At 35.8% G+C, this 14149-nt stretch overlaps 1 protein-coding gene across 12 annotated transcripts in view; it reads right to left on the reverse strand.

The window, feature by feature from the left end:
• The window catches only part of ATP8A1 (ATPase phospholipid transporting 8A1), a 266665-nt gene that overhangs the window by 147783 nt on the left and 104733 nt on the right, over positions 1-14149 (reverse strand). For all 12 annotated transcript variants that reach the window (XR_012434807.1, XR_012434806.1, XR_012434805.1 and 9 more), the window contains 4 exons: positions 8503-8575; positions 5095-5200; positions 3804-3886; positions 1651-1700 (listed from right to left, as the gene is read on the reverse strand). Coding sequence is in view for 9 of the 12 variants with exons in the window: in XM_065544954.1 (XP_065401026.1) it covers positions 1651-1700; positions 3804-3886; positions 5095-5200; positions 8503-8575 (312 nt within the window). In the remaining 3 variants the exon portion in view is untranslated. The remainder of the gene's footprint in view (positions 1-1650; positions 1701-3803; positions 3887-5094; positions 5201-8502; positions 8576-14149) is intronic.

Genomic DNA, 14149 nt, shown 5'->3' on the forward strand with positions numbered 1-14149 from the left:
AGTCTAAACCACAAATGTCTTTCATAGGGACTATTTTAACAGCATCATATTCACTTTTCTCATGTTAATTCTTAAACCCATCTTCATCAGTGAATCCTGAAAGAATGGAAACTCCCAACCCTGCTTTATTTTTTTCTTCATGGCACTCATCACCTAGCATAGTGCTAAGTGTGGTTTAAAAAACGTATCTTAATGGCAATTAATAGACTACTTAATGACAGTCTACAGATATAACACAAATAAGCTTGGGAAAAACAATCACTTTGACATGAAAAGAAAGAGATGAGGGGTGCACTTTGAAAATACTCCATTTGGTTTATTCAATGTATTCGTCTTCTTTGGACTTTTCAGAGCATATAAGTTAAACAAAAACTTTAAATAATAAGTCAGACAGACCCCATTATTTTTGTTATTAACCACTGGCATGTGGTCACTCCCAATCAAGAAGCAACCAAAGTTTGCATAGAAAGAGAAATGCCTTTCCTAAGCAATGTACAAGTTTGCCTTATGCAGAAGAAAGTTCAAGAAAAATGATGGACACTTATTTCCTTGAACAACAGCATTGTTTCCTCATGGCCTTAATTCTGTGAAGTGTCCTGTGAATGGTGATGTAGTCTTTAAAGACCCTGCAGCAAGGGCCTCTCTGCCTCAAGAATGCAGGTAAGCAGGTTACATCGTCATGTGGGAGTAAAAGGCTGAACACTCATAGATTTATCACTGATTATAACTGAAGGGATCTATTATTCGGCCTTAAGAAATAAAATAAGTAGGACAATCACTTTGCTTTCTATTCTTTCCTAATATATGGTAACTGGTCTTATACTTAACAGAGACACGAATATGGTTTCCCAAATCCTGAAGACAATTAGATATAATGAGCATATAATTAGAAGGCTGGCTTCCTGACCCTGACTCATCTCTATCCCACATAAATCTGATGCCTCTAAACATAACTGTGTTTCCAGATCAGCAGCCACAAGACGCCTGGCCATATACCCTGGGCTTGTGAATCAGGCAGTTATACTTCAAAAAGATTTCTTTTTCTAAATTTGAAAATTGATACATAGTATTTGTACATATTTATGGGGTATATGTGATATTCTGTTAGATGCATAGAATTTATAATGATCACATCAGGGTGTTTGGAATATGCATGATCTTGAGTATTTATTACTTGTACATCTGGGAACATTTTAAGTCCTCTCTTCTAGCTATTTTGAAATACACAACACATTGTTGTTAACTATAGTTACCCTATTTTATTATCGAGCATCAGAATTTAATTCTTCAACATAACTGTATGTTCATACCCATTAACCAACCTCTCTTTATCCCTTCCCCTCCCACCCACACATCCTTCCCATCACCTGGTATCTATCATTCTACTCTCTACCTCCATGAGATCAACTTTCAAAAACACTTTAAAACTGCTACCAGTGGTCACACATTGTAATACTCTGAAGAAAGTGGTTTGTGATTTATCTACAGATAATGAGAATCAAAAATGTACTAAAGATTTTGATTTAATATTTTGTCTAAACAAATTTAGTCAAATAAAAACAAAGCATACCTTCTAGTTATTCGAAAGGGAAAAATAAAAATGGATATAAAGTTATCTTATCCATACAAATAACTGAGCAGATGTTTTACCTGGTAAACTCCAAGACATTGAGCAATTCATATCTTTCTTCCTGCCCCAGCTAAGAAGAAAAGGAATATATAATTAAATACAGTTGGAAATGTCTTAAGCTTCTTGGAAATAAATCCTAGTCATAAAGTTTTACTGCAAAAAATGTCAACATGAACAAATTTTCCCTACTGAAATATGGAAGGGAGCTTACTAACTTTTACGTTAACTGAGTTACAGGAAACAGAAAATCCAAAACAGGAGAAAACCAAAAGGAATTCAAAGTGTCACTGAAGAGTTCTTAGAATATAACCTGCCCAGACAAGAGAATGGAGGGCTTCAAAAGGGCTGTGGAAAGGAAAGAACTGCCAATGAACAGATTATATGGTGTGATTGTATTGAGAAAAGTATACTAGAAAGTATGGGAACAATTAATATAGATAATAAGAAAAAAACAGGGAAGCAATGGAACAAACAGGTAAGAGATTTATCTTTAGAAAATGATGGAAAAAGTGCCCAGGTCCAGTGGCCGTGCCTGTAATTCCAGTGCTTTGGGAGGCTGAGGTGGGAGAATTAACTGAGCTCAGGAGTTAAGACCAGCTGTGGCAATTCAGCAAGACCCCATCTCTATTAAAAAATAAGTTTTTTTTAAAATCAGGTGTGGTGGCGCATGCCTACTATAATCCCAGCTATTTTAGAGGCTGAGGCAGGAGGGTTACTTGAGTCCAGGGGTTCAAGGCTACGGTTAGTTATGATTATACCACTGTACTCCAGCCTGGGTGACAGAGCAAGATGCCATCTCTAAAAAAAAAAATTGGTGTTGGAAAACACAAAATTAAAAAAAAAAAATTATCAAATACAACAATGTTCAGCTATGAATATTGTACAGGTAAAAGAGAAGGCAATACTACACAGAAAGTAAATAATTTTTAAATGAGACATAATTTATATATAATAAAATGCATAGACCTTTAAGATAGAGTCAAAGGAAAATTGTATAGTTTGGTAATTAGCATCCCAATCAAGATACAAAACATTCCCACCACCCTATAAATTCCATTGTGCCCTTTTTCAATCAATCTCCTCCCTGCCCTGAGGCAACCACTGTTCTGCATTCTATCACCATAAATCACTTTTTCCTGCATCTTGAGCTGCATAAAAATGAAATTAAAAAGGATGCACTCCTTTGTGTCTGGCTTTTTTTTTTTTTGCTCGGCATAATGTTTTTGATTGTTTTGATTCATTTTTCATCCATGCTGTTGATGAATCAATAACTCATTCTTTTTTATTGTTTCAATGTTCCATTGAGACTATATCACAATTTGTTTATGCATTCTTCTATTGATGGGCATTTGGTTTGGTTTCTAGTTTTTGGCTACTCTGAATAAAGCTGCTATGAGCATTTTGTTACAAGTCTTTTTAGAAACAGAAACTTCCATTTCCGCTGTATAACTGTGAACACAATTGCTGGCTCAGGTGTAAGTTTACCTCAATTAGACAACTCTAAGATTTTCCAAAGGGACTGTACCACTTTACGCATCTGCTAGCAGTATATGATTGCTCCATTTGATCTACATAGTCATTACACATTTGGTGCCATCCATTTTTAAATTTTAGTCTTTAGAAAGTAAGAGAAAAAGTGGTCAGGTGCAGTGGTTCATGACTGTAATTCCAGTGCTTTGGGATGCTGAGGTGGGAAAATCACTTGGGTAGGTATGTAGTGCTATCTCATTGTGGTCTTAATTGTATCTCCCTGATGACTAACAATGTTTTCTCACATGCTCATTGGTCATCCATATAGCTTCTTTTGTGAAATGTCTGCTCAAGTCTTTTGCCCACTTTAAAAATTGGGCCTGAGTATTTAACTAATTGGAATAAAATCATAATAATTTTGGAGTATGAGGAAGGATAAACAAAAAGGATGATGATTCAAGAGATACACCCTCATGTAACAGAATCAGAAGATACATTAAAATTGAAGAGTCAAAATATGTATTAATAATCACCTCTTTTTTTTTGTATAAATGCCTGAAGAAATAGCTAAAAGAACACCCAGTGGTTGCTTCTGGAGTGGGGAACCTCTATTTTATTATAGGCTTTTTGGTATTACTTTATCTTTGACGCTATGCAAATGTATTACTTGCATTAAAAAGAATCTTAAAAACAACTAACTTACTGAATCTATAATCACCGAGTCGGGTGTTCTTCCAGTGAAAACAAAATTCAATTGCTTGGCTGCTCTGACCAATGCTCCCTCATCTGTTTTAGAAAAAGAGGTAAAAGCAAATACACGATTGAAAAAAAAATATTCTCAGTACAAGAGAAGTACATTAAGGTAATATAATTTTCTGTTTAAAGTTCTTTTTATTCTGGCTCCTGTTATTAATCCAATTATTTTAAAATTATATGACAATTCCAAAGAAATGAAGAGAATAATCTTAAGTGTTGGAGACACATATAGAACTCAGAGTTACATTTCCAAAATGTCCAGTCTCACTGTTAGTCATAAATTCCTAAGAAGCTTAATTTAAATGTACCCCTTCATCCAGCACATTTGCTAGAAAACTTTCTCACAAGGAATCAGAGAAAACTGCCTTCTAAACTTTTATCCTTTTCCTCCTAAATTGTTGAGTCTAGAGAAACTAATATTGCTCACTGAGGATTCAATTTAAACAGCTTTAAATGAACTAATAATGATTTTAATGTCTATGAAATTCATCATGTTAAATAAAACCTTTTTATTGCTAGAGTAGGGTATGGCATAAGAAAACATCACACAGTTTCTATCCTAATAATATGATATAACAATTCTTACGCTTTTAAGGAATTTAGTATATTCTATAAGTCACAGATGCTGGCTTAGAATACAGTTTAAAACACTTCTAACAAAGTTCTCATCAAACTATCTGCCCAATTTTACATTGAAAATAGATCCAAAATTAAGCCTAAGTACTTAATATTGATAACTGTACTAATAATATTTTATGGAATCTCTTCAAATGTGTAAAACTTTCCTCACCCAAATAAATACACAAACTTCGTTATTATCATTAACAAGAGGAAATCAAAATTGGTGTTCTAAAGTTATATATGCTTACTATATTTAGGCAAACACATTTTCCTTTTCCTATTTGTACCCATGCAAAACCAGCTTGACTAAGAGTTCTTAGGTATTTATAAAGGGAAAAATTATTATGCATAGGTAAAAAAGTACATTTTTCACTTATGAGAATTATGTTATTCAAATTCTCATGTAACTTATGTCATATACCAAAAATTACGTACACAAAGTTACACATTTTAAAATATCACATATATATTTAACCTTGAAAGCCAAGGTTTTTCTAGTTGGTAAATAAAAATTTTTATCTAAAAAAACACTCAATTTGGCTTTTTAAAATTAAACTGACTTTTACATTCAGAACAATTTTCCACAAAAAAATACTTTACAATTTCTTCATTTGTACCTGGAGATGCTGCTTGATAAATAATCTTATCACCTTCTCGCTCTGGCACTGCTGTGTGACAGACTGCCATCATTGTAAGAAATTCACATATTATAGGTGCAGTCGGCTGTGAAAAATAAACATATAATTTAAGCCCTTCTCATGTGAACATTTTGACACTGATAGTAATATTACTTCATGTCTATTAAGAACATAGCTGTTGGCCGGATGTGGTAGCTCACACCTGTAATCCCAGTGCTGTAATCCCGGCACTTTGGGAGGCCGAGGTGGGTGGATCACCTGAGGTCAGGAGTTTGAGACCAGCCTGGTGAAACCCCTACTCTACTAAAAATACAAAAATTAGCCAGGCATGGTGGCAGGCACCTGTAATGCCAGCTACTTGGGAAGCTGAGTCAGGAGAATCGCTTGAACCCGGGAGGCGGAGGTTGCAGTGAGCTGAGATTGCACCATTGTACTCTAGCCTGGGAAACAGAGTGAGACTCTGTCTCAAAACAAAACAAAACAAAACAAAACAAACCCAACGAAACAAACAAACAAAAACCCATAAAAACATAGCTGTTACACATAGGGGGTGTGGGATTATAGCCAACAAAGAAGCCAACATCAATTACAAAGAAAATGTGTTTTTTAATTCAAATTATTTTTCTACTCTTTCATTCATTTTCTAAACATTTATACAAGACAACTTGGTGTTGTCAAATAGAAACAGTATAGTGAGAAAGGCAGATGAAGCTGAATCTTGTCCTTGGAGGACAGGAGAAAAATTTGAGAATGTTCATTTACCTAGCTGTAATTCCCGATCAGATTTAAATTTTAGGCATGCCATCTTACTGCATTGGCGTGATACTTCGCGTTGGGGTGATAATGATTGAGGATTTTTCTATAAGGCTTTGTCTTTCCTCTCCAAAAATGGTAACTTTATTCATATTTTAATGAATAAGAAATTATGAGCAACTCCTATGTCCAGTGGACTCCTACAGCCTGAGAAGACAGAAGGGTGTATCCTTTCTGCACAGAGCTTAGGGTTTATAGGAGAGAAGCCAGATATTTTAAATTAAATATATTCCTGTCTGGCTCTCAATAAAGAGAAATGTCATTCAATTTAATAAAGGAAAAACATTTCTCTATGCTCTTGGACAAAAAAATAATAATAATGTGAAGTGACTAGGAAGATATATCAGAACATTATTTGAAAAAACTGTGTTCAGGCTACAACAGTGGACTAAAGAGACATGGTCCCTGCCATGTGAAGCTTGGTGTTGTGGGGAAGACCAAACACAAATATACACATATTGTTTACTTACAGTGTGACAAGCACTGTAAATAAGGGAATATGCAAATATCATGTAATGTGACTTGAGCGAGTCTGCGGTTATTCTCAAGATAATGTAATATTTGAGCTGATGAAGTTTTAGCCTCAGGAAGAATTGAGCAAAGTGCTTTCCATCAAGCAGGAAAGGTCATAAAGAAGGAAAAAATGATGTGTTTTAGAAAATAAAAGGCAGTCAGTGGGATGAGGAGAAAGAAAAGGAGTTCAAAATGAGGGTGACAGCTTAGGCAGGGGCCAGAACATGTTACTTTATGAGTGAAGAGAGAAGGCAGAGAATAGGCTTAAACAGGATAGTGAGGGGACTTGATTTCCATTTGCATTTTTCAGCTGTCACGTGCAACAATAACTGGAGAGGAGTAAAAATGGAACCCAGGAGACTGGCCAGGAGGCTACCACAGCCATCCACAGAGTGGGTACTGGCGGTCTGGACTGGGGGGTGAAAATGAGGATTAACTGCAGCTGACACCCAAGATACATTCTAGCAATCAGTACTGACAAGGGCTTGGTGACTCAGAGATCTGGACATGGAGAGAAAAGAAGGCATCAAAGACAATCCTCTGATTCCTAGGAAGAGTCACAAGATAGGTGACGGTACAATTTACTGAAAGCTGAGATTTCAAGAGGCAATAGGTGGTCTAGCTCCAGGTTTTGTAGATCCTGAAGTTAATATTTTGTCAAAGGCTCGTGTAGAAAACAGAGATACAAAAATACCCATATCAACATACTGATAGGGCCCCACTCGGGCAAAGTGTCAAGCCCACCCGTACTAGAGAAGATGCATGTTTTGGGGTAACAATTATGAGTTCGAGTTTCGACATACTGGGCCTGAAGTGGTTATGAGAAAAAGCTCTGGGGTTTAACTCCAGAAGACTCTCTAAGTTGATCTTATGAAACCTGAGTGTCAGTGTGATGGTTAATACTGAGTGTCAACTTGATTGGATTGAAGGATGCAAAGTATTGATCCTGGGGGTGTGTCTGTGAGCGTGTTGCCAAAAGAGATTAACATTTGAGTAAGTGGGATGGGGAAAGGCAGATCATCTAATCAGCTGCCAGCATGGCCAGAATATAAAGCAGGCAGAAAACTGTGAAAAGGCTCAACTGGCTTAGCCTCCCAGACTACATCTCTCCCATGCTGGATGCTTCCTGCCCTCAAACATCAAACTCCAAGTTCTTCAGCTTTGGGACTTGGACTGGCTTCCTTGCTCCTCAGTGTGCAGATGGCCTATTGTGGGACCTTGTGATTGTGTGCATTAATATGACTTAATAAACTCATATATATATATATATATATATCCTATTAGTTATATATATATATCTCCTATTAGTTCTGCCCCCCTAGAGAACTCTAATACAGTCAGTAACTTCATAAGCAGGATTTTCACATTGGGTGGCAGAAGCTGGAGTTTCTACTGTAGATTTAGCACCAGCCTATGGTACTAAGCAGATAACTTACTTCCATAGATATTCTAAAATTGTTAATATTGAATTGTATCACAGAGCGTTCTATAATCATTTAAAATGAAACAATTTGAAAAGACAGAATATTGGTGAATTATAATATTAAAACCAAATTAATAACAACCATGAATTAATGTTGGCCAAGTAAAAAGGAATTGGCATAGATTTTGATAATTATTAAAAATGATCATGAGGCCAGGCACGGTGGCTCATGCCTATAATCCCAGCATTTTGGGAGGCTGAGGTGGGTGGAACACCTGAGGTCAGGAGTTTAAGAACAGCCTGGCCAACATGGCAAAACCCTGTCTCTACTAAAATACGAAAATTAGCCACGTATGGTGGCGGGCGCCTGTAATCCCAGCTACTTGGGAGGCTGATACAGGAAAATGGCTTGATTCCGGGAGGCAGAGGTTGCAGTGAGCCAAGATCATGCCACTGCACTCCAGCCTTGGCAACAGAGTGAGACTCTGTTTCAAAATAAATAAATAAATAAATAAATAAATAAATAAATAATAATGAAAGTAAAAAAAAGAGAAATATATAAACATAAAAGATAATTCAGAGAAACATTCATTAGTTTTTATTCACTAACAAAAAGATAATGGTTTTATGTAACTTACATGATTATTTTGGAGATTTTCCAGCAATGATGAATCACTAAATGTTTTTTCATCTCCAAACTGTGAGTTCTGCCTGAAGGGGGTAAAAAATAGAGTAAACCCAGTTCATTTATACAAACCCACTGATCTATTTGTTAATGTACTTTATAAGTAAAGTGTTATGTCTCCAAACCCTTAATAAATTAATTTGGCCTGCATTTCTAAATAACATCACAGATTTCATGACTGCATCATAAAATATATTCAAGCATTCTAAAATGTGAAAGATGTTTGTAATATAATGAAAAACAGTATTTTATAGTTCATTTTTTCTGGAGTTAAATTATATTGCAGCCACATGAAATTTTAAAAAATATAAAAAATAAAACTATTAAAACACCTGGAATTGAATTTCTTCCATTTCCATAATATTTTCAGCTTTTAGGATTCTAAGAATTAACGAAAGCTATTATACAAAATAGTCTTCTATTTTAGTCATGATCTTTTATATGTAGTGATGAAAATCATATGAAATAAGAACATTAATAAACCATTTACAGAGTATATCAACATTTATCATTCATATCTGAGCAAATATTTATAAACATATTACATTTGTTCCGTAAATGTAAGAACAAATAATGAAAGTATGGAATTTTTGTGTTGTGGCTATCTTCATATGAGCAAATGTATTATGTACTTCATATGATATAAATGGAGTCAATTATCTATGCAAACTATCATTAATCTCATGGCCATACAATTTAATACAAAAATACTGAGATTCAAAGGAAAAACAAGGAACACAAGTGGGAATGTCAAAAGAAAAGGGTACAGTTTGCAAAGTTTAGTAAAAATATATACATCTGAGCTTTAGTGCACAGAAGAAAATTTCAGATTTCAGTAAGGGAAAAAAATGTGTCCAATACTAAACAATTATAATCCAGAAAGCTTTTCATCACAACATTTACAAGTTACAAACAGTAAATGTCAACATGTCAGATATCAAGACTGTCATATTGTAAAGACAGTAGCTTGATAGGAAGGAAAACTCATTGAAGAAAATAGAATTTGAAAGAATAGAACATATATAGTATCTTCAATCGAACACATTTCTCCAGGAAACTGAAGGAGGAAGTTAGAATGTTTATAATGGAACACATATTTACATGTAGTGATTTGGTCTATTAAGTCTCCAAATCGTAAGAAAAATACATCTTTATTAGCAGGTAGCAGTTTAGAATGATCAAAATATCCTTGGGGGCCAAAGTGAACACCTCATCATCACTATCATTATTATTATTTCTCTAGTTTTAAAGATAGAAGAAAAAAACCGAGAACTTTTAAATGACTTATCAATGTGTAGACAAAAAGATAGCATATATCTCTCCTCCAAATTTACCATTTATTAAAAAGAGTTCATTACTTGAGGCTTTATGAAATTTTCCTATTAAAATATATTCATAAATGGTGTGCAGCTGCACTTTTCTACTTGTTAAACTGAAATGTCAAGGAATACACACAGTAACATCTTGCAAGAAGTCTATTTTCTTTCCAAAGAATTCCAGACTAAAAGCCGTTTAAATCTGAAGATATATCTTATTAATCTCACCAATTCTTTCATTTTATAAATCAGTTACTATAATTGACTTAATTTTCAAACATATTTATAAATGAGTAGCTCTAGATATGCAATTGAAATATTTACATGGACATACCCCATTTTCCATTCACTAATGAAGGTTCTGTCAAGAATAATGCTAAAAAAGAACTCTTCATCTAGAAAGTGACTTCCTTCCCAAGATAACTAAAAAAACCCAAAACAGGCTGGGCGCAGTAGCTCAGGCCTGTAATCCCAGCACTTTGGGAGGCTGAGGTGGACAGATCACCTGAGGTCAGGAGTTCGAGACCAGCCTGGCTAACATGATGAAACCTCATCTCTACTAAAAATATAAAAATTAGTTGGGTGTGGTCCCAGCTACTCGGGAGGCTGAGGCACAAGAATTGCTTGAACCTGGGAGGTGGAGGTTGCGGTGAGCCGAAATTGCACCACTGCACTCCATTCCAGCCTGGGTAATAGAGCAAGACTATGTTTCAAAAACAAAAACAAAAAACCAGAAACAAAAAGCATAAACAACTCATCCTCTAATCAGACAGCCTGGGTTGGATGACTCAGGCATGGAGCTTCCATCACTCCTCTCCAAAATTGTACAAAATATTTACTTTTAGTAAAAATGAACAGAAAAAATTTCCAAGCTTATATCAGTTAAAAATAAGAACCATCACATTAAAAGTAAAAATAATAGGACTGTTAGTTGACAAACTATACGATTTGTAAACTTTCACAAATAAAAATGCAAGCCAACATCAACATTTGGTTACATTTTTGCCTAGCAATTTTCAAGTGGCACTTTGCTTCCAAGGAGACAATGACATCATGGTATTTTGCAAGAAGCAATAAGGCAGGGAGTATCACAGTTAAGGTAAGGAGAACCCAGAAGGGAATCCACAATGTTATATAATTTGCAGCTTCTTTGGGCTGACTTAAAAGTTATCATACATTGTAACTACTCATTTTCTGATCGTACAAAAATGAAGAATCTCTATAGCAATAAAAAAAGATTCAAAGAATATATGGCTTAATCAGTATTAGCTGTTCTTGCATATGACAGTATGTACTAAAGACTTTTTTTTTAATTCAAAATTCATGTCAACAGGAGAGCCACCAGAGAAAAGGAAGAAAAGAGCTGAATCCATACTTTTCACCTTGTAAACCAAAATAAACTCCAGATGGATCAATGATTTCATAAATGTACTAAAGATATGTGAAATATATTTTTTAAAAACCTTATGAACGGAAAAAGCTTAATTCAGAAAACATAATACACAAATCTGGCTACATAAATCTAAATATTTCTGCACAGCAAAAACTATGGCAACAGGCCGGGTGCAGTAGCTCACACCTGTAATCCCAGCACTTTTGGAGGCTGAGGCAGGAAGACTGCTTGAGGCCAGGAGTTTGAAACCAGTCTGGGCAACAGAGCAAGATCCGCCTCTGCAAAAAATTAAAAAATTAGCCAAGTCTGGCGGTGTGCACCTGCAATCCCAGCTACTTGGGAGGCAGAATGGGGAGGATCCCTTGAGCTCTGGAGTTTGAAGCTGCAGTGAGCTATGATGGTACCACTGCACTCCTGCCTGGGTGACAAAGGGAGACCATCTCTTAAAACAAAACCAACTTCTGCAAGAAAAGTCAAAATCTAAATGACAAACTAGGAAAAAATATTTCCAACTTATAAAGGTTAATTTCCAGGGAATAAAAAGAATTCCCAGAGATCAATTTACAAAAAGATCAGCAAGGTAGTACAACAATGAGCAAAGGATATAAACACACAGTTCACAAGGAAGGAAATGTAAATGGCTTTATAGATATATTCAACTTTACCTCATAATGAGAGAAGTGAAATTTAAATGTATCATTGTGGCAAAAATAAAACTTGACAACTTTCTGCTGTTGCAATTGTGGGAAAAATAGTAAAGCAAATATCATTGGTGAGAACATAAACTGGTACAAATTCTAAAAGAAAAGCAATTGGGCAAAATTTAAAATTTAAAATACTTTGATCCAGTAATTCCACTTCTAGGAATTTATATTGTTTAACTGGTACAAAATACTGTATGTACAAATGTCTACTTTGTAGTACTTTTGTTTTGATTTTATTTTTGAGACAGGGTCTCACTCTGTCACCCAGGCTGGAGTGCAATGGCACAATCATGGCTCACTTGGCGTACAGTGACATAATCTCAGCTCACTGCAACCTCTACCTCCTGGGTGCAAACGATTCTCCTGCCTCGGCTTCCCAAGTAGCTGGGATTACAGGCATGTGTCACCACGCTTGGCTAATTTTTGTGTTTTTAGTAGAGACAAGGTTTTACCATGTTGGCCAGGCTCGTCTCGAACTCCTGACCTCAGGTGATTTACCCATCTCGGCCTCCCAAGTGCTGTGATTACAGGTATGAGCTACTGGGCCCAACCCCTACAGTACATTTTTAATAGCAAAGAGTTAGGAAATCCAAAGGTTCATCAGTAGTGCTGCTTAAAAATACTGTGGTGCATTTACAAACAAAGGGAAGCTTTTTATGGAATATGAAAAAATCTCAAAGATACACTGTCAAATGAAAAGCTGGTACAAAGCAGCGTGTACAGTATGCTTCACTTTCTGTAAGAATAAGAGAAAAAATAAATGCATGAATATTTATAGGAGAGATCTGTAAGGATACACTTGAAATTGGTTGCACAGGCTGTCTTTGGTAGGGGAAATGGAGGGCTCCATGACAGGGAGGGGATCAAAACCTTTTCTTTTACACCCTTTGAATTTGTAACATGTTAATGCATTGTGAACTTAAAAAAAATCAAATTTAAAACAAGTACAGAACCCATTAGTCATGTGAAATATATAAACACCTTACCATAAATGTACATTATACACATACACATATTACACTCATGCACACACGAAAAAAGCACTATAACTTTAAAATAACACTGTTTTGTTGTTTGGGTTTTTGTTTTGCTTTTATAAAATTCATCACTTTAATGAGTAAGGAACAGGGAGGGCAGCTCAGACATACCACTAGAATGGGAACTCACGGCTGTCTATACATTTGAACACTTAAGCAAGCAGAATGACAAACTACACATTCTTTAACATTCCAAATGTCCTAAGTAGACAGAATTGTTTAGCACATATAGGGAACTTCTTTATTTAGGAGCTGGGAGCCTGCAATTAGGGGTGCACAGAGAAAAGTATAAGATTTTCAACACAGATCTAAATATTAGATTGGTGCAAAAGTAATTTGAGATTTTTGCCATTTAAAAAAAAAAGAAAACAAAAAACAAAACCTGCAAAAACCACAATTACTTTTGCACCAACCTAATAGTTTTCATATTTAACAAGTTTTAAGTAGAAAATTGAAGTTCTGAATTTTCATATGTAGCTTTAACTTATTTTAAACATGTTTATTTACAATATGGATAGATAATGGGGCTATTAAGATTTTCTCATACTGTGAGGCATTGCAAAATATATATGTAAATTCAAGCGAATATAGCCATTTTATTGGTCTAATGTAACTGAGTATTGATTTGGGAGTGAAGAGACAGCTTGTTAGCACCAAGCCACACCAATGGGGCTTGCTTTTTATCCAGCGCGTGCAGGGCTGCTGCTCAGGACAGGACACCTGTCCACATTGGGACAGGTGTGCACTGGGCCCTGGGCCAGCCTGAGGAGTACTTACGGTCTCCTCAATTCCATTTCAAAATTCATCACAAGGTCCAGGGTCAATAATCATTTCCAGAAAGAGCTGCAATGCGGGGCCACTCACACTGAGGTGTACATGCCAATGGCTCAAAGGGTAGGCAGCCCTCCAGACATCCCTCTGGGAAAAGGCCTGAAGTCAGCCAGTGACTCTGGGGCCCCTGGCTTACCCTTTGATGTTTGCTGTTCCCCAAGTAGTCCCACTCACAGTGATGGCCCACTCACAACCTCAACCACCTTGACACTGACCTCTGTAGTTACAACTTTTCTTCTTGTATTTTCAGAATTACCTGCCTACTCCAATGAGTAGCTTCATGAATCGGATGAGGTCTGTCTCTAAGACTTGCGAGACT

This window comes from Macaca fascicularis, chromosome 5 (assembly GCF_037993035.2).
Source record: "Macaca fascicularis isolate 582-1 chromosome 5, T2T-MFA8v1.1".
Lineage (NCBI taxonomy): Eukaryota > Metazoa > Chordata > Mammalia > Primates > Cercopithecidae > Macaca > Macaca fascicularis.